General features: G+C 41.6%; 1 protein-coding gene across 7 annotated transcripts in view; it reads left to right on the top strand.

The window, feature by feature from the left end:
- Positions 1-21001, top strand: part of RASGRP3 (RAS guanyl releasing protein 3) — a 105748-nt gene that overhangs the window by 62117 nt on the left and 22630 nt on the right. For 6 of the 7 annotated variants that reach the window (XM_039532479.1, XM_039532482.1, XM_039532478.1 and 3 more), the window contains 4 exons: positions 9570-9743; positions 10221-10337; positions 10678-10953; positions 16781-16858. In XM_039532479.1, the coding sequence (XP_039388413.1) occupies positions 9570-9743; positions 10221-10337; positions 10678-10953; positions 16781-16858 (645 nt within the window). The remainder of the gene's footprint in view (positions 1-9569; positions 9744-10220; positions 10338-10677; positions 10954-16780; positions 16859-21001) is intronic. The other variant, XM_039532483.1, reaches the window with a different exon arrangement.

The raw sequence follows: 21001 nt of genomic DNA, 5'->3' as shown, positions 1-21001 counted from the left end.
AGAATAAATGACGATGAACTGTATAATGCAGGGCCAAGTGAAGACATGGAGGAAAAGGATAGGCTTTCTGGGAGGTGGCAATGCCAAAGAACAGGGGCATGGCTTTTTCAATTTTATTTTTATATAATGTATGTATATGAAAGCTTTGTGGGACTCCCAGAAGAGGGACTCTTCAGACCTGCAGGAGTGCTGGCTATGTTGGTGGTTGATGTTTGAAATCAGACAGTTACACTAATAGCTAATGCCTCTGTTTGAATTTACTAGCTCTGATACGTCTCTATAACTAGTTAGGCTTTTTAGGATTCAGGACTGAAGTCAATTAAACTTACTTTTTCTTTCTGGCATGATACAGAAGTTAAAGAGGGTGTCAACTGTGAGGTGTTGATTTTTAAATAAAGGTTAGATTGATTACTAGTAAGTAATAAGGGCAGCAGCACACTGACAATTAAAAGGGACTATAGGGTGGGTGGAAGGGCAGCCTTGTGAAGATGGAGATTGGTAGATAAACTTAAAGTCCATTGGGCTCTGCACAAGGCCTCCTATCTGACTCTCAGGGTATGTCTACACTATGAAATTAGGTCAAGTTTATAGAAATCGTTTTTATACAGTCAATTGTGTGTGTCCCCATGCAAAATGCTCTAAGTGCGTTAACTCAGTGGACTGCGTCCACAGTACCGAGGCTAGCGTCAACTTCCAGAGTGTTGCACTGTGGATAGCTATCCCACAGTTCCCGCAGTCTCCGCCGCCCATTGGAATTCTGGGTTGAGATCCCAATGCCTGATGAGGCAAAAACAGTGTTGTGGTGGTTCTGGGTACATGTCGTCAGGCCCTCCTCTCCCTCTCTCCCTCTGTGAAAGCAACGATAGACAATTGTTTTGTGCCTTTTTTCCTGGGTTACCTGAGCAGACGCCATACCATGGCAAGCATGGAGCCCGCTCAGCTCACCATCACTGTACGTCTCCTGGGTGCTGGCAGACATGGGACTGCATTGCTACACAGCAGCAGCTCATTGCCTTTTGGCAGCAGACGGTGCATTATGACTGATAGCCATCATCGTCGTATTCCTGGGTGCTCTTTTAGCCAACCTCGGTGAGGTCGGTTAGGGGCGCCTGGGCAGACATGGGAGTGACTCAGCCAGGTCATTCCCATCTTCTGCTGAGCACCCAGGAGATGAAGATGGCTAGCAGTCATACTGCACCGTCTTCTGGCGAGCAGCCAGGAGATGACAATGGCTAGGAACCGTAATGCAGCATCTTCTGCCGAGTACCGAGGAGATAATGATGGCTAGCAATCATAATGCAGCATCTTCTGCTGAGCACTCAGGAGATAACGATGGCTAGCAGTTGTACTGCACTGTCTGCTGCCAGCCTAAGATGTAAAAGATAAATGGAGTGGATCAAAACAAGAAATTGACTCGATTTGTTTTGTATTCATTTGCTCCTCCCTCCATGAAATTAATGCCCTCCTAAACCCAGGGTTTTGGGTTCAATCCTTGAGGAGGCCATTCTGTGTGACGGTTGTTTGTGTTTCTCCTTGATGCAAAGCCACCCCTTTTGTTGATTTTAATTCCCTGTAAGCCATGTCGTCAGTTGCCCCTCCCTCCGTCAGAGCAATGGCAGACAATTGTCTTGCGCCTTTTTTCAGCGCAGACACCATAGCACTGGGAACATGGAGTCTGCTCGGATCACCGCAGTAATTATGAGCACTGTAAACACCACATGCATCATCCTGGAGCATACGCAGAACCAGAACCTGCAAAAGCAAAGCCAGGCGAGGAGGCGACGGCAGCGCGGTGACAAGACTGATGAGGACATAGACATGGACATAGACTTCTCACAAAGTATGGGCCCCGACAGTGTGCACATCATGATGTTAATGGGGAAGGTTCATGCTGTTGAACGCCGATTCTGGGCCCAGGAAACAAGCACTGACTGATGGGACTGCATAATGTTGCAGGTCTGGGATGATTCCCAGTGGCTGTGAAACTTTCGCATGCGTAAGGGCACTTTCATGGAACTTTGTGACTTGCTTTCCCCTGCCCTGAAGCGCCAGAATACCAAGATGAGAGCAGCCTTCACAGTTGAGAAGCGAGTGGTGATAGCCCTGTGGAAGCTTGCAATGCCAGACAGCTACCGGTCAGTCGGGCATCACATTGGAGTGGGCAAATCTATGGTGGGGGCTGCTGAGATCCAAGTAGCCAACGCAATCAAAGAGCTGCTGATATCAAGGGTAGTGACTCTGGGAAATGTACAGGTCATAGTGGATGGCTTTGCTGCAATGGCATTCCCTAACTGTGGTGGGGCGATAGATGGAACCCATATCCCTATTTTGGCACCAGAGCACCAAGCCAGCGAGTACATAAACTGAAAGGGGTACTTTTCAGTGCTGCTGCAAGCCCTGGTGGATCACAAGGGATGTTTTACCAACATCAACGTGGGATGGCCGGGAAAGGTACCTGACACTCGCATCTTCAGGAACTCTGGTCTGTTTCAAAAGCTGCAGGAAGGGACTTTCTTCCCAGATCAGAAAATAACCGTTGGGGACCCAGCCTACCCCTTAATGCCATGGCTCATGAAGCCATACACAGGCACCCTGGACAGTAGTCAGGAGCTGTTCAACTATAGGCTGAGCAAGTGCAGAATGGTGGTAGAATGTGCATTTGGACGTTTAAAAGCGCACTGGCGCAGTTTACTGACTCGAATAGACCTCAGCAAAACCAATATTCCCATTGTTATTACTACTTGCTGTGCGCGCCACAATACCTGTGAAAGTAAGGGGGAGACGTTTATGGCGGGGTGGGAGGTTGAGGCAAATTGCCTGGCCTCTGATTACATGCAGCCAGACACCAGGGCGGTTAGAAGAGTACAGGACGGCATGATGCACATCAGAGAAGCTTTGAAAACCAGTTTCATGACTGGCCAGACTACGGTGTGAAAGTTCTGTTTGTTTCTCCTTGATGAACACCTCCCCCGGTTCACTCTACTTCCCTGTAAGCTAGCCACCCTCCCCTTCCCTCTTCGATCACCGCTTGAAGAGGCAATAATGTCATTGTTGCTTCACATTCATGCATTCTTTATGAATTCATCACACAAATAGGGGGATAACTGCCCAGGTAGCACTGGAGGGGTGGGGGAGGAGGGAAGCACCGGGTGGGGTAGGGGAGGAGGGAAGGACAAGGCCACACTGCACTTTAAAACTTATTGAATGCCAGTTTTCTGTTGCTTGGGCAGTCCCCTGGGGTGGAGTGGCTACGTGGCCGGAGGCCCCTCCCACCGCATTCTTGGGCGTCTGGGTGAGGAGGCTATGGAACTTGAGGAGGAGGGTGGTTGGTTACACAGGGGCTGTAGTGGCGGTCTGTGCTCCTGCTGCCTTTCCTGCAGCTCAACCAGATGCTGGAGCACATGAGTTTGATGCTCCAGCAGTCTGAGCATTGACTTTCCCGTACTCTGACATTGTCTGCCTCCACGCATTCTGCTGTGCTCTGTCAGTGTGGGAGACAGCATGAGCTCAGAGAACATTTCATCCCAAATGCGTTTTTTTCGACTTCTAATCTTCACTAGCCTCTGGGAAGAAGAAATATATGCAGCTGGTGGAGGAAAAAAAAAGGGAGAGTGGTAGTTCAAAAGACGCATTTTATAGAACAATGGGTACACTCTTTCACGGTAAACCTTGCTGTTAACATTACATAGCACATGTGCTTTTGTTACAAGGTCGCATTTTGCCTCTTATTGAGGGAGGGCCTCCTGGTTTGGTGTGAGAGATCACACCACAGTCTTTTGGCTTCTTTAACCTTCATAACATGTGGGAATGGTTTCAAACAGCAGCGCCCTCATTTCCCATACAAAGCGGCTGTTGGGTTGGCCATTTAAAATGGGTTGGCAATTTAAAAGGAGGGGCTGAGGTTTGCGGGTTAGCATGCAGCACAAACCCAACTAACTCCCTCCCCCCCGCAACCCAATTCTCTGGGATGATCGCTTTACCCCTTCCCCCACCACGTGGCTAATAGCAGGGAACATTTCTGTTCAGCCACAGGCAAACAGCCCAGCAGGAACGGGCACCTCTGAGTATCCCCTTAATAAAATCACCCTATTTCAACCAGGTGACCATGAATGATATTACTCTCCTGAGGTTAACACAGAGAGATAAGGAATGGATGTTGTTTGAATGCAATGATTCCAGACTACGTGCTACTGGCCTGGCATGGTAAAGTGTCCTACCATGGAGGATGGAATAAGGCTCCCCTCCCCAGAAACCTTTTGCAAAGGCTTTCAGAGCACATCCAGGAGAGCTTTATGGAGATGTTCCTGGAGGATTTCCACGCCATCCCCAGACACGTTAACAGACTTTTCCAGTTGCTGTACTGGCCACGAATGCCAGGGCAAATTAATCATTAAACATGCTTGCTTTTAAACCATGTCTAATATTTACAAAGGTACACTCACCAGAGGTCCCTTCTCCACCTTCAGGGTCCAGGAGGCAGCCTTGGGTGGGTTTGGGGGTTACTGGCTCCAGGTCCAGGGTGAGAAACAGATCCTGGCTGTTGGGGAAACCGGTTTCTCCGCTTCCTTCCTGTGAGCTATCTTCAACCTCCTCCTCATCATCTTCCTCGTCCCCAAAACCCGCTTCTGTGTTGAATCCTACTCCATTGACGGAGTCAAAGCACAGGGTTGGGGTACTGGTGGCTGCACCCCCTAGAATGGCATACAGCTCATCATAGAAGCGGCATGTTTGGGGCTGTGACCTGGACCGGCCGTTTGCCTCTCTGGTTTTTTGGTAGGCTTGCCTGAGCTCCTTAATTTTCATGCGAGTCCCTGTTATAGCCTCTGTCCTTCATGCCCTTGGAGACTTTTTCAAATGTTTTGGCATTTCATTTATTGGAACGGAGTTCAGCTAGCATGGATTTGTATCCCCATACAGCGATGAGATCCCGTATCTCCTGTTCGGTCCATGCTGGAGCTCTTTTGTGATTCTGGGACTGCATGGTCACCTCTGCTGATGAGCTCTGCATGGTCACCTGTGCTGATCAATTCGCCACGCTGGCCAAACAGGAAATGACATTCAAAAGTTCGCGAGCCTTTTCCTGTCTACCTGGCCAGTGCATCTGAGTTGAGAGAAGCTGTCCAGAATGGTCACAATGTGATAGCTCCCAGAGGCCAATACCGTCGAATGTGTCCACACTACCCCAAATTCGACCCGGCAAGGCTGAATTCAGTGCTAATCCCCTCATCAGAGGTGGAGTAAAGAAACTGATTTAAAGAGCCCTTTAAGTCGGAAAAAAAGGCTTCGTCATGTGGACGGGTCCAGGGTTAAATCGAGGTAATGCTGCTAAATTCGACCTAAAATCATAGTGTAGACCAGGCCTCAGAGGAGCGGTCAGAGAGTTGTCACAGAGAAGCAGATAGCTGTTATGTGGGAAGCAACATATATAACTCCATTGAATTTGTTGTAATTCTCAATCTGTCCAGGAAAGTCAAACTACTTCTTTATTTTGGAGGTACATAGCGGAATAAAGGCATAAAAATAAAGATAAGGGAGGGAAAAGGAGACTGAAGATTGTTTAAACAAAGAGAAGATTTGAAGCTTCTGAGCAGCATCTGAGAGATATTGGGTACCTTCACCACTTTAAGGTGTCTGCTATACATGGGTGTAGTAGGAGGCCATCTGATGGCCTAAGCAATTCTTTATCACTAGACTGACAAAAAGGCATTGTGGCCTGGTATCCTTAGCAATATTCTACTTAAATTACAGCGAAGCCATAATTTGCTGGAGACCCATGTTTATGGGACAATTGGGGGGGCGGGAAACAACCTTCCAAAAGTTCAGGTAAGTAAAACACTTAGTAATAATCGCTCTCCTGTAAAGTAATAGCTATGAACATTAAAGGACTGACTATCATCAAAAGAGAGCAAGCCCTGGAAGAACTCAAACTCCCTTGCAGACTAAGGGAGTCTATATGTCTACACGTGGATTCCCAGCTCGAGGAGACATACCCACGCTAGTTCGGTTCAATCTTGGGCACTAAAAACTGAAGGTAACCGCAGCAACGCTAGCGGCACTGCGGGGGAGAAGGGAGGCAGCTAGCTGTTCTGAGTACATGCTTGTCAGAGACCCTAGGCACATACTCGGGGCAGCTAGTCCATCCCACCACTTGCACTGACACAGCTACACTATTTTTAGTGTGCTAGTGCAATCAGAGCTAGAACAAGTGTGTCTCCTTGAGCTGTGAAACACAGCCCAAGCACCAAGTGCAGACATACCCTATACTGTACAGAAAGTTCTTACTGGAATAAATGTGATAAAAATAAAAAATTGGAAAAGATATAGGTGCTGTGTCTAACTTCTTTGAGTGAAATTCTTGCTCCCTAGAAGTCAATGGCAAAACTCCCATTGACAGCAATGGAACTGGGATTTCACTCTTTATGTCAACAATGCCATCTGTCAGCATGCTAGAGAGGAATTCACTCTAGGGAAAGGAAATTGTTGTATTCATGCCCTCATAACTTGTAGCATGATAAGAGAACATTTCTTTAATATATATTTTGATGGCAGAATGTTATCTCATCAGCAAAAAGTGAAAAATATAATGAATGGAAGGGGATTAATTGTGGGGAAAGACAAAGACTCATAGACTTTGTCAGAAGGAACCATCATAATAATCTAGTCTGATGTCCTCCACAGTGCATGCCACAGAACCTCACCCACCTAGTCTTTTAATAGACCCCTAATCTCTGGCTGAGTTACTGAAGTCCTGAAATTATGGTTTAAAGACTTCAAGTTACATAGAATCCACCATTTACACTAGTTTAAACCTAAAAGTGACCCATGACCTATGCTGCAGAGCAAGGTGAAACCCCCCCAGGGTCTCTGCCAATCAGACCTAGGGGGAAATTGCTTCCCGACCCCCAAAATGGTGATCAGTTAGGCCCTCAACATGTGGGTAAGACCCCCAGCCAGACACCTGGGAAAGAATTCTCTGTAGTAAGGTAGAGCCCTCCCCATCTAATGTCCCATCATCAGGAATTGGAGATATTTTCTGTTAGCCGTCACAGATCATCTACACGCCATTGTAGGCAGTCTCATCATACTATCCCTTCCAAAAACTTATCAAGCTCAGTCTTGAAGCCAGTTAGGTTTTTTGTCCTCCACCGCTACCCTTGGAAGGCTGTTCCAGAACTTCACTCCTCTGATGGTTAGAATCCTTTGCCTAATTTCAAGCCTAAACTTATTGATGGCCCGTTTATATCCATTTGTTCTCGTGTCCACATTGGCACTTAACTTAAATAACTGCTCTCCCTCTCTGGTATTTATCCATGTAGTTATCATATCTCCCCTCAGCCTTCATTTGGTTATGCTAAGCAAGCCAAGTTCTTTAAGGTAGGTTTTCCATTTCTTGGATCATCCTAACAACCCTTCTCTGCCCCAGTTACAGTTTGAATTCATCTTTCTTAAACATGGGAGACCAGAATTGCACACAGTATTCCAGATGAGGTCTCACCAGTGCCTTGTATAATGGTACTAACACTTCCCTGTCTCTACTGGAAATACCTCGCCTGATGCATCCTCAGACTGCATTAGTCTTTTTCATGGCCACATCCCATTGGCAGTGCATAGTGATCCTGTGATCAACCAATTCACCTGGGGCTGTCTCCTCCTCTGTCACTTCCAACTGATACATCCCCAGCTTATAGCAAAAATTCTTGTTAGTTTCTAAATGCATGAACTTGCAGTTTGCACTATTAAATTTCATCTATTATTCCAGTTTACAAGGTCATCCAAATCTTCTTGTATAATACTTGTCCTCCTCCATATTGGCAATACCGCCCAGATTTGTGTCATCTGCAGATTTTATTAGCACACTCCCACTTTTGTGCCAAGGTCATTAATAAAAATGTTTTTAAAAAGTAACATTAATAAAAACATTAAATACAATTGATCCCAAGACTGATCCCTGAGGAACTCCACTAGTAACCTCCCTCCAGCCGGACAGTTCACCTTTCAGTAGGACCTGTTGTACTTTCCCCTTTAACCACTTTCTTATCCACCTTTCACTTCTCATATTAATACTCATCTTCTCCAATTTAACTGATACAGTTCCACATGGGAAATTATTAAATGCCTTACTGACATCCAGGTAGATTAGATCTACTGCATTTCCTTTGTCGAAAAAATCAGTTATCTTCTCAAAGAAGGAGATCAAGTTGGTCTGGCACGATCTACCTTTTGTAAAACCATGTTGTATTTTATCCCAATTACCGTTCACCGCTATGTCCTTAACTACTTCCTCTTTCAAAATTTGTTCCAAGACCTGGCATACAATTGAGGTCAAACTAACAGTCCTATAATTTCCTGGATCACCTTTTTTCTCTTTCTTAAAAATAGGGACTATATTAGCAATTCTCCAGTCAGAGGGTATGACCCCCAAATTTACAGATTCATTAAAAATCTTTGCTATTGGGCTTGCAATTTCATATACCATTTCCTTTAATATTCTTGGATGGAGATTATCTGGGCCCCCACAATTTAGTCCCATTATGCTTTTTGTGTTTGAATTCCACCACGACTCTGATAATTTCTACCTCCATAGCCTCATTCCTATTAGCCACCCTGCCACTACCCCTAAATTCTTCATTAGTCTTATTAAAAACTGAAGCAAAATATTTGTTTAGGTCAGTGGTTCTCAACCAGGGGTATGCATACCCCTGGGGTATGCAGAGGTCTTCCAGGGGGTACATCAACTCATCTAGATATTTTAGATATGCTTAGTTTTACAACAGGCTACCTAAAAAGCAATAGCACAATCAGTAAAAATTAAAATTTCATACCAACAATGACTTCTTTATACTGGTCTATATACTATAATCTGAAATGTAAGTACAATATTTATATCCCAATTGATTTATTTTATATTGTAAAAATGAAAAAGTAAGAAAATTTTCAGTACTAGTGTGCTGTGACATTTGTATTTTTATGTCTGATTTTGCAAGCAAGTAGTTTTTAAGTGAGGTGAAACTAGGGGGTACTCAAGACAAATCAGACTCCTGAAAAGGGTACAGTAGTCTGGAAAGGTTGAGACCCACTAGGTTAGGTGTTGGACCATGCATATCTTTATCTTTAATATCCACCCTATCCTCAGTGTTTAGCCATCCCACAGCTTCTTTTCTTGTTTTCTTTTTATTTACATGGCTATAGAACCTTTGACTATTGGTTTTAATTTTAATTCCCTTTGCAAGGTCCAACTCTGCTTGGCTTTTGGCAGTTCTCACTTTATCCCTACACTTTCTGATCTCCACAAGGTAGCTTTCCTTGCTGATCCATTCCTTGTCGTCTTGATTTCCTGAGGGTGATAAATTCATATTCATAATGTCTGTCGCTGTATTTCTGATTGTATATAAAGAGGGAGGATAAGTAATGTTTTATAAGTTCCTCATAAAAAATAATTTAACATATCTTAAAGAAATAAGATAAAATTGGTAGCCTCTTTCTAACCAGTGGGACTTTTTAAAAGAAAAGTGGCTTAAATATCATTTTGACTCTATACAGTCCTTAACTGTAAATCTTTCCTTGGCTAGTTTACAGATTACCAAAGCTATGTGATTCATGGCTGCTTGGAGAACAACCCCACCCTGGAGAGATCAATTGCATTATTTAACGGTATCTCTAAGTGGGTCCAGCTGATGGTTCTTAGCAAGCCAACGCCCCAGCAAAGGGCAGATGTAATCACAAAGTTTATCAATGTTGCACAGGTAAGACTAACCTTTGAGTGTTTTTGTTTGCTAGAATGAAATAATAGAAACTGATGCTACAGAAAACTGATTAACTAGAAATGCAGGCAAGCTGCTTTCTTTCTGAATGCTTATTCAGCCATAGCTGATGCTCATTCATTGAGCTATTTGTAGATCAAAATGTTAAACAGATGTTCCTAGATATGAAAATTTAATAGTAACTTCTCATTACTGTTTTCATTTTTGGCTTCTTGTATTCAAGATGACATTCTTGGAATTAGTCAGTTGAATGTTTCTATGTTGTCCAGCTCCACAGGAAGTCAGAGGTGCTAAACTAGGTCATTAAGATGTACTGTGATCCAATCCATATTTCTGTAGAATTTCCATTGCATTTTAGCAGTAACTAACTTTATCTGCTTTAGCACAAGTGCAGCAGTAGTCAGTGTCATACAGTAAAAGCCCTCAGTGTTTTTGCTGATATGTTTAATTCCACTGCAGAAGCTGCTTCATCTCCAGAACTTTAACACGCTGATGGCAGTTGTGGGAGGCCTAAGCCACAGCTCTATTTCTCGTCTCAAAGAAACTCACTCTCATCTATCTTCCGAGGTTACAAAGGTACAAGAGTGTCTTTAATATGAAGGGATCCAAAATATAAATATCAGACTTTTCTGTGTAATATCTGTAGTGTGTAATGGGTATTACAAGGCAGACATAGCAGCAGCAGAACACTTGAACCATTGTACTGGGGCAGCCTAAAAGGCAGACTAGGCAGATTGCTCTTAATAGAAAACTATTAGATTGTGAGGAACTTCTTTTTGGGTGACTGTGGTGGGGATAAAATGGATGTATTCAGCATCCTGATGTGACTTGCTAGTCATGTGACTTGCTAGTCAGAATAGATCAAACAAATGTTATGAATGGTCTTACAGAGTCTTGCTTCTATGGCTGTTTATAGGACTGGAATGAGATGACAGAACTGGTCTCCTCCAATGGAAACTACTGCAACTACCGCAAAGCTTTTGCTGACTCTGTTGGCTTCAAAATCCCCATATTAGGAGTTCACTTGAAAGACTTGATAGCCGTTCATGTCATCTTTCCAGACTGGATAGATGAGAACAAAGTAAACATAGTGAAAATGCAGCAGCTATCCATTACCTTGAATGAACTGGTTTCCCTGCAGACTGCTACCCATCATCTAGAGCCAAACATGGATTTAATTAACCTGCTAACAGTAAGTGTCATGAAGGTTCTGATTCACCTCTTGTCACAGCCCAGTAGGTGCACTCAGGTCAATAGGACTATTCACAAGAGTAAAAATTTGCAGAACAGCACTCTTAATATTTTTTTTTATAACGGTGAAGATAAATAGGACAAATATACAAAATAGAAACCAGTCTAGGTAACACATGTATAAGGTCACAGAAGACTTTGACAAGATACAGTCTTGGCTAGTTGGAGCTAGAAGCTGGGACACCTGAATTGATAGACTTCCTACTCTGTAGATGAGATGTACATCTCCGTGCTGTGAGATGTAAAAAAGAGGTTCTGACCATTTACCGTTGTTAAACGTACATTGGCATTTTTCACCGTGTCCAAACCAGCGTTGTAAAACAAACAAACAAACAAAACCCTGTATGACTATGCAGACAGTGCACAGGGATTCCACTCTAATTTCTGCGTTAAAATATACCTTTTTAATTTAATCTTCATTTGTTTTATGGGGGAGGGGGATTTTCTTGTTCCCTTATACACACACAAAACTGCTCTACATTTTCAAGTCTGCATATTCTTTCAAACCTAAATATGAGGAAGTGGGACTTTAGACAGAGAGACCATTGGCTTCAGTGAAGTCAGGGGTTGTAACCCCTTCATGGAGTCATACTATGAATTTTTTTTCAACATCTAGATACTATTCAGATTGGTACCATATAAATAACTAAGATAAACTGATAACATTTCCACAAAGGAATCTATTATTCTACTCTAATAACAAAGTCATACAGTAGCTGAAATGTTTCTGAAATATACTGGTCAATAAGTCAGTGAGAATAGTTTGATCACGAGGGGAGAGAAAAACTAAGATTTGCTGCCGGGGGCAGAGGGGGTGGCAGTCAGGGGACAGGGAACAGGGGGGTTGGATGGGGCAGGAGTCCTGGGGGGGCCGTAAGGGGCAAGAAGCAGTTGGATAGGGGGTGGGGGCTGGGCCACACCTGGCTGTTTGGGGAGGCACAGTGGAAACCTGATGTGGCCCTCAGGCCAAAAAGTTTGCCCATCCCTGATCTAACCCAACGTAATCTAAAACTATTTAGAACACCCATTTGAGGTCTAGTGCTCTCACTGATGTCAGTCGTCATTGCTGAGTGTTCAGTACTTTAAAGGTCAGGCCACTTATTTTTAGGTGCCTAAAATATGAATTTAGGAGCCCACTTATTAAAATCTTGGCCTTTATGCGTTTCAGTATAAAAACGAACATACTGTGAACTAGGAAGTCAGTTGCTTGTACAAGGTGAAAACAAATAAAGAGCTGTGTGGTAACTAAAATGTCACAGAGTGAGTATTGCTATACTGGCGCACGTCACATTTTCCCCCATATTAATGTGGTATAGGAGAGTATGACAAAATGAGAAACGGCTTGAAGCACGAGAGGCTAAATTCAGCGGTGATGTGTAAATTAGATTTATTTATACACCCTTATTAACGTGCAAGGAAATCAACCTTGGCGTGACTTAAAAGCTGAGGAGAGAACAAGGTGTAAATTAAAAGAGGGGGTGGCTTAATCTCACTTCAGAGTCTTACACTGTTGGTCTGTGCTATGCTCCCTTCCCCTCTGATTCTCGACATTTGAGCTACACCAGTTTAGGGCATGTATACAGTGCCCTGCAGTTTGGAGTATTTGGGGTGAATAGCAATGTGCACCAAAGTGCTGCACTGTACATTCCAGATAAACTTAAAGGTCCCTAGTTCTCACTAATGTAATCCTCTTCAAACAGGACTCCATTAGTACAAACTAAGGACTTTTAAGTTTGTGCCTACAGTGTCCACACAGGGAAGTTACAGCATGGAACTTTGGTGCACACTGATAACCACACATCCCCTTAATCCGAACTGCAGGGCAGTGCAGACATGCCCTTAGTCTCCCGTTGACTGAGTGGGCCAAATTCATAGGTGATTTGTATAAAGTTTCTTTAAAACTGATGCAGATAGCCAGGCAGCAGCAGAACTGGGAAAGGTTCTAGGAAAAGCTCTACAGAAAGAAAGAGTAGCTCCAAGAATAATACTGTTCTCCCCCCGCCATTTCCCCCTCCCCCAAGAGTATTACTGGAAAAAGATAATTTTGAATGGAGGGTGGGAAGGCTTAATTTAATGCTGGGATAGTAATACCTGCTGCACAATCTCTCCAATATTGATGTGACTTCACATTCCCTTTACTCTTATAACATGGATTAACGTCTGACTGTAGGCAACTGTTGAATTCCTTAAAAGGACTGAAGATAATGCATCAGTACTTTGCTAATCTACCACATATTTAATACAACAGCATATTAACCACATTTGATGCCAGAATTTTTTGTTTTCTCTCTATTTTTAGCTTTAACAGTTATTTAACTAACCTGTTCTGAGACTATGCAAATAACTGGAAAGTCCCCATCATTTTTAGTCTAGCGAAGCAAAGTGACAAATACCTAAAAATCTAATGGAAAGTCAGTCACCCTCATAAGCTCTTGCTCTGTGAAGTTTCTTTTACAAAAGATAAAATTAATTTATAACTTTATTTTTCAAAATGATTTATAAATAAATCAAGAATATAATTAAATTAAAATTAAGAGCTACTTTCCATTATAAAGGGAGTCATAGGGTATTTTCCCCCAGCAGTTTTGCTTATCTTTCGCTGAAATGCTGTATAACGAATCGGTAACTGTATGATGTATTGAGAAATACATAGTAATTGTATATTCTTAAATTATTTACTAGTATTTGAATGTATTGAGTAACTAATCCCAACCCCTAAAATCTTTTATGACTAGACAATATTTAGTCCTACATTGTACTTGCATATTAAGTTTATTAAACTAAATAAATCTACTCATTAAAGGCCAAATCTCTATTGGTGTAAATGGGTACAATTAAATATCAATGATAAAAATTGCAACCTGCAATACTGGTACACTCTCCCTCCCCAAACATGCACCCTCCCTTCTTACCTTATCTCCAAATGGCAAAACTTCTCTTGGCTTCAAAGGGAGCAGGACAAGGTCCTTAAATTTCAAACTACTAACTCTCATTCGCACCCTGATCTACTAAATATCATTGGCTTTAATGAAGTTTTGTCTGTTTATATGAGCAGAGAATTTAGATGTACGTGTACATCGGTAAATAACTACATGAACAAAACGTATTACAACAGTTATATAAAAGAGTTGTGTAGCTCGAAACCTTGTCTCTCTCACCAACAGACATTGGTCCAATAAAAGATTTTACCAAACCCACCTTGTCTCTGTAACAGTTACATCATAGTACATTTATTGTCTCTGGGGCAAATGCTGCACCCCCACTCACCCACCAATATGGGCATGCAAGGCTCAGAAGGTGATGCACCAGTAAAATTAATGACGCTGAATGAATGGAAGACTCTTCAACTGGAGTGTGTGATCCTACTAAATGTTACGTGTATGAAATGAATCCAAATATCTCTAATGTGTCCTATTTATTCTCAAATGTGAACAATGGGTAAAATTTTTCACTAGCGCCTAAGTCCCATTTTCATTGTGACTGAGGCTTCTAAGTGACTTAGGCCTTCTGAAAATTTTATCCAGTATCTATTGTTATTAATGTGTCCTCTGAAGTTCTCCCGAAATGAAGTTGAGTTCTGGGTGAGCTAAATTTCAAAATCCTATCACTTGTTTAAACGTATGAAGCCACTTGCACCCGTCTTTTTCAGAATAATTTTTCCTCATAAATCTGGAATCAAAGATAATTCTGTAAATAGCACCTCTTCAAATCTTTGAACAAAACAATCCTGATTTTGCAAGGTAGATGATAACTTCAAATCATATCAGAATTACTCCAGAATCTACTACAATAGGGACATGATCATAGGAAGCATGTAATGTTGTCTCCTGCCTCTTGCATACTCCAAGCCATTAGTGTTGATGATTTCTTTCCTTTATAGCTTAGAGTGGGTAAGACATTGTGTAGGATAAATCATGGAGCTGAGTGAAAGCTGCTAAAGTAATTCACAAACATTTGTTTTCATTTTTAGCAATTTTTTTTTACTATATTTGTGCCCTTTTTCTCATTTGCACAGCAAATCCACTAGCCTGGAGGACTATTGGGTTGACCACGTCCATCCAGGAGGGTCTGGGAATGGAGCTGAGGGAGAAGGTGCTCATTCAAATACATGAAGTTCTAAGGCCATAAAAGCAGGGAGTGCCTGTGGTATTCATAGTTAGTAGAGTAGGAACTGGAGACATGAGTTGAAGTGACTGGATTGGTTGGGAATGAAACACTGTCTTTGAGGTCTCTGCTGGTCCACAGCAGGAAGGAGCTTCTCCTTTGGCTTGCATCTGGTTGTGTACCTCATGAGATAGGGGCTATGCTGGTGATTCAAGTGTCCTCAGTCTCCAGGGTTTCTCTTGAGTTATCTGAGCACTGGGACTTCCTTCTTTGTTACAACTTGGCATTATCTGTGCAAAGCAGCAGCAATAGTGCACCTGCTTCTGATGCAAGGGACCATCCCAGATCATTGCTGCTCACAAGCAGTGGATGGGGTATAGTGCCCTGCTCTCAGCGGTAACCATCACTGGACTGGAGCAGTTAGCAGCACTGATCCTATTAAACTTCTCCTCTGCTGAGTCCTGAGGGTTTGGGCCTGCCAGGAAGGAAAAGAAGGAAAAGATAGCAGAAGCAGAAACACAGAAGGGAAAGATTGCCACTGCCTCTCCCCCACCCCACCCCCCAAAAAAGTCCTAGGACTTCCCAGCAGAGAGCGTAATGTGATCTGCTTGTATTAGGTGCAGAAGAATGGATTTTGTGATGCAGTTAACAGACTTTATACAGGGGGAGGGAGCATAAGATGGCACCACCTCTTCACAAGTGAGCAAGCTGCCTCTATGGGCCTGGATGGGCTCAGTCAACACATTTATCCTCCAGAGTAGTGGATTTCCTCTTATAAGAAGTCTAATTTATGGTAAGACAAAACTGACAGGTTTGACTACTGATGTCTGTCCTTGAAAACAAGTTTGCTGGCAGAAGTGTTTTGTCGTGACACTATAGAATATGGGCAGAAGGTGAATTTTGAATTTGTAATGACAAGTATTTGCACCAGCAGCTTGAGGCTGAGTTTTATGTTCATCCAGTCAGGGAATAGAAATGGACCATGCGACTTACATATCCAATCAAAGCAGCTTGAGTTTTGAACTGCCTGTACCCAGTGCTCACTGCAAATAGGTTCAGGAGATTCGTGGGCTGAAATGTGTTATATAAAAGATTTAAGAAAAATATCCAAGATGAACAAAAAGGTTTGTTGCAAATAGTTTGCCAAGTTCTAATCAGCACAGTTTAAAATGTTACCTCTACTTTTGTTACAAATACATGATCAGGATGTTTGTTTCCTTCTTGCATCTCTCATATACACTGGATTCTTTTTCCAGGATTGTTGATTGCTGAGCTGCTGACAATGAAGTGTTTGTGGCAGGGTAATTCTTTGCACGTTTTCATCCTTTGACAATGGCCAAAATATGGGCCTGCCAAACGTGACGTGTTGTAACATACTGCAGCTGGGGACTGTAATAGTTCATATCCTCTTGCTGACTAGTACAGAGGGAGACTTGTAACACATTCAGCTAGTGGGTTACAATACCTCCATCAAAAATAGTATTATTGCATATCGGTGCACCTCCACACACAAAGCCTCCCTACGTACGCTGAGTGCCAAATGGCAAAACTCCCACTGACTTCTCTAGGAGCAAAAGGAGTCCCTTGTTTTAAACTACTAAGCTTGCTGTCATTTCCCACCTGATCAAATAAATATCCCTGTTTTCCTTCCTGCTTATTTACAGCTTTCCCTGGACCTCTACCACACAGAAGATGATATTTACAAACTCTCATTGGTGCTAGAACCAAGGAATTCTAAATCAGTAAGTCACTTTTATTGAATTTTGAAGGGAACACAGTTGCATATCAATTTTAGTATATTTATAGTAGCAGTAATGAGATTATACACTTAAATGCCTGGGAATTAGAGGAAAATACACCCATTGGTGTTTGCCTGGTTCAAGTTTAATTAAAGCCTTTTTCATATGTGTTTTATTATGAAGGTGGTCACTCATTATAGTTTTTATATGTATTTGTAGATGGGATAATTTAGAAGCTACTTGTAAAATGTCCCAGATTTCATCTCTAATGGCTTTTAACCAAGCCTTGACAGGTTGCAAGAAGTGGTGTTTTATGTTAAGACACCATTTACAATTTTACTATTAACTAAATATTTGTCATGGGTCCCTTACTCTGATTGATCAAATTTAAAAAAAAAATTAGTCTAAAGATTGGTCTGCTGTTAATGATTTGGTATTTTATATCACATCACATTTTCTAACTTTGTTTATACAAACATCAACTATATATTGCACACTCAAACATGATTCATAATAATGTAAATCATATTACAGTAGGAATATGTTTTAACATCTGTATTTTTCCTGTGCTTTAAAAGAACATTAGAGTGGACCCTGAGAAACTGGTGCATTTTTTTTATTGTGCTTTAAGAAGAATGGAATGTGGCTGAATCTAGTAAATATTTAATCTGTATTAATGGACCCTTAATTTAAATTTATTACTATTTGGCCGCCAGTAAAAATCTTAAGACTCCAAAAAAGTCCACTTTCAGTTTATGAATTCCAATATTGTTTTGCTCATCCAGGGCCCAGTCCTGCCACATGTCTCAACTCTAAAATCAGGAAATTGAGGGAACCCAGGCATCTTCTAGGAGATGTTTAGCAGATTGAAGGACTGGGTCCCAAAACTTGTAAAAGATGATTCTATGTAAATCCAGTCTTTTCAAAGCTTGCCTGCATTTTGTAGGTTTTAAAAGCTTTGCAACCTCAAGTATATTGTTTCCCTGTCTGTAGCAAATCATTCTGGGGGATTAATCAAGTTTCTGGATATAATCATAGTGCTGGCCCCATGACTAAGAACTGTTACTGTGGATGGTGTGCTGTAAGGTCACCTTTGCTCTGGTCAAATGTAGAACAAAAGAAACCTTTTTCTAAAAATACCTGATAATGGGGACATCTCCTCTATTTCAACAGGCTTTCAATTTTAATTCACTCTCAATTCCTGGAATTAAGTTAACGCTTCTTTGTTCTTCATGGTTTGTAGGGCATGATTTGGTAGTAAAAACTCATGCTTAGATTGATTAATAATCAATCTATCTCCCTCATCCCTTGTCTCCTCTGAAACCCTTATATGCCACCATTGCCAGCAACAACTGCAACACTGAATTGCTACAGCAATGTGTCAGGAAGTAATGATGGACCATTACTATGAACAAATTAAATAAACACTTCGCTGCTTTATTCTCCAGTCTCTTTTTAAAATATATAAATATTTTTTTTTTCAAATACTGCAGGGAGCAGTCCTGTGACCTTAGCAATACCATGAATGATCAGGGACTTCTATATAAGTAATTAATGAATAATCAGCAACACTCAGCATTTGCAACAGAGTACCAAAAAATGCTATAGCAATTTTCATTTGATGGCAATGTACCAATAATAATATACCGTTATAATCCCAAATTTAGAAAAGGGGGGTAACATTTTCAAAAACACCTAAGGGCTGGCCTACACTAAATTTTTTTTTTGCCGTTTTAACTATACCAGTATAGTTAAAAAGTAGTAAAACCCTGTACCGTGGATGCAGTTATACCCGCGTAAAAGCTCTAATAGGGTATAAATTATTCTGGTTTGGGAAGCAAAGGAAGTTCTACCAGTTACGGCATCTTGATGCCAGTAGAACTGTATCTACACTAGGGCTTTTACTGGTATAAGGATGTTGGCAAAAAAATCATACCCTTAACTGACATAGTCCTATTGGTAAAACTTAATTATAAACCAGCCCTTAGTCTCATTTTCATTTAAGACTTAGGCTCTTAAATCAATTAAATGACTTAAGAGTCAATGAAAAGGTAAAACAGACATTAGAGTGAGTCATCAAAACTATGATCAGATGCAGTGTTTCTGATACTTCAATAAATTCAATTAGTTAATTTATGGACACTATACATTAAGTTTTCTTACCCCAGCTATTCTTTCAAATAGATTGGGTTATTCAAATCTATATATGAAATAGGAAAAAATCTTTTTACACTTAGCTATAATTATTTTGAGGGACTAGGTTTGATAAAATATCCGTCCAAATTCTTATATTTGTAAGAATGATGTTATTGAGTTGGAGCAGGCCAAAAATGTAAAAATAAAATAAGATTTCAAATCAAATAAGCATTTGTAATGGCAATGTTTTGTTCCATATCTAAGCCCAACAGTATATAGTGGTTACTATCAATTACTCATCCACCTAATAATTCTATAGATAATGCATTTTATCCAGGCTCCGGCCAAAGATGTCTTGGCCTTGCCAATTTGCTTTCAGGAAATTTGCAATTAAATATGTAAAATGGTTAATAGACAGCACTAGAAAGAACAGCGTTCTGCTAGTGTATCCTTTAAACTGGGCTCAAATTATATTTTAAATTGTAGCTGTATACAAAATTTTAAATTGACAAGCGGGTACACAAGAGCGGAGCCATTGCACAATCTTGTTTATATTGCCCTTTTCAAACCCTCTTTTCCCCTCCACCCCTCTGCCTCCAAAACATACCTGATTTCTTCTCACCTTCCCCCTGCCTCCCCCTACCCCCCCCCCCCAAAAAAAAAGAATAGAGGCTGGCTTAAAAATTTACAGCTTTAAAAATGTTTGGGATTCTCTTTATTTATCTTCTGGTTTGAGCATTTAGGGATCACTCCATTTATTAGGTTAAAGGTGATTCTCTTGCATAACTCCATGAGCTGGGATGGTAAGAAAATATCATGTGGGATAGCAACAATGGACTTATAAGGCAGGAGTTCTTTGATTTGTTCATTATCTCCAAACCTCCATATTGTCTCCATCAATAGTCATGTAGCAGTAAGATACCAAACTTGCAGGCCAATCCTGCAAGATGCTAAGTGCCCCCCAGCTCTCTTGGACTTCCCCACAGACTATAGGTTTTCAGACCCTCTTGTAGGTCTGCAGGGGATTCCCTGATAGACTAGGGATTTTCCCTTCTGAGAGGCTCTGTTTCCCCATTACCCCACCTCCAAGGGAAGGGCAGCCAATCGGAACTGCTGTGCATGCTGGGTGGCTGCCTAATCCTTCAGCATGTGTCACAAGCAGCGCTCTCTTCCAACAGAAGCTGGAGCACTCCTATGAACTAAGAGTTACAGCTGGTCGGAAAATTATGATGAAACAATTGTTTGTGTCTGAAAAGCTAATTCATTAAAATCAGAACTTTTTGTGGTATCATAACAGTGTCAACAACACTTCATCACCAGGAAATTGTTTCTCAGGCCGAGGATGGAATTTCTGGTCAAAACAAGAGAGACACCATCCCAGCACCTTCCCTGAATAACCAATAGCCTGTGGCTAGAGCACTCAACCGCTATGTGAGAAACCCAAGTACTCTGCCTGATTTAGAGCAGGGACTTAAATCTGTCTCTTCCACTTCACAGTTGAGTGCCATAACCACCAAGCTATTGGCTATTCTGGGGTCTCTCTTTTTCTCTCTCTCTCTCTTCAGCTTGAAAAGGTTTCATCCTCATGCAGAACAGGAACATTTTCAGAATACCAAATTTTCACAAGATGGGAAGAGCACTCCCACTCAGCTCCACTGAGAGATACTGTGAGGTACTAAATGCCTTCTATATGCTGAGGTCTGCAGGAGTTGAGAGCGCTCTGTACCTCACAGGATCATTCCCTACCACAGCAATGGTTCCCAGACACCCTAGCATCACTCTGCTATGCTCTGGTGTTTTAGGGTTATTACTGAAGGATGTTTTTTATTTTAAAGGGAAAGGACATTTCAAAGAGTGACCAGAACAATAAGAATGCTGTAATATCAGCTAGACTCTCATTCAGAGTAGTTATAAGTTTAAAAGTTCATTTTAAAAGACTGTGTACTTAAAAAATGTGGAACCTGCAGTTGCAGGGGTGCAGCAAACTCTTCCTCTGAGACATGAACTCTA

Source organism: Mauremys reevesii, linkage group 3 (genome assembly GCF_016161935.1).
Source record: "Mauremys reevesii isolate NIE-2019 linkage group 3, ASM1616193v1, whole genome shotgun sequence".
NCBI classification, from domain to species: Eukaryota; Metazoa; Chordata; order Testudines; family Geoemydidae; genus Mauremys; species Mauremys reevesii.
The sequence above is the reverse complement of the archived record's forward strand: the minus strand, read 5'-3'. Positions and strand labels throughout refer to the sequence as shown.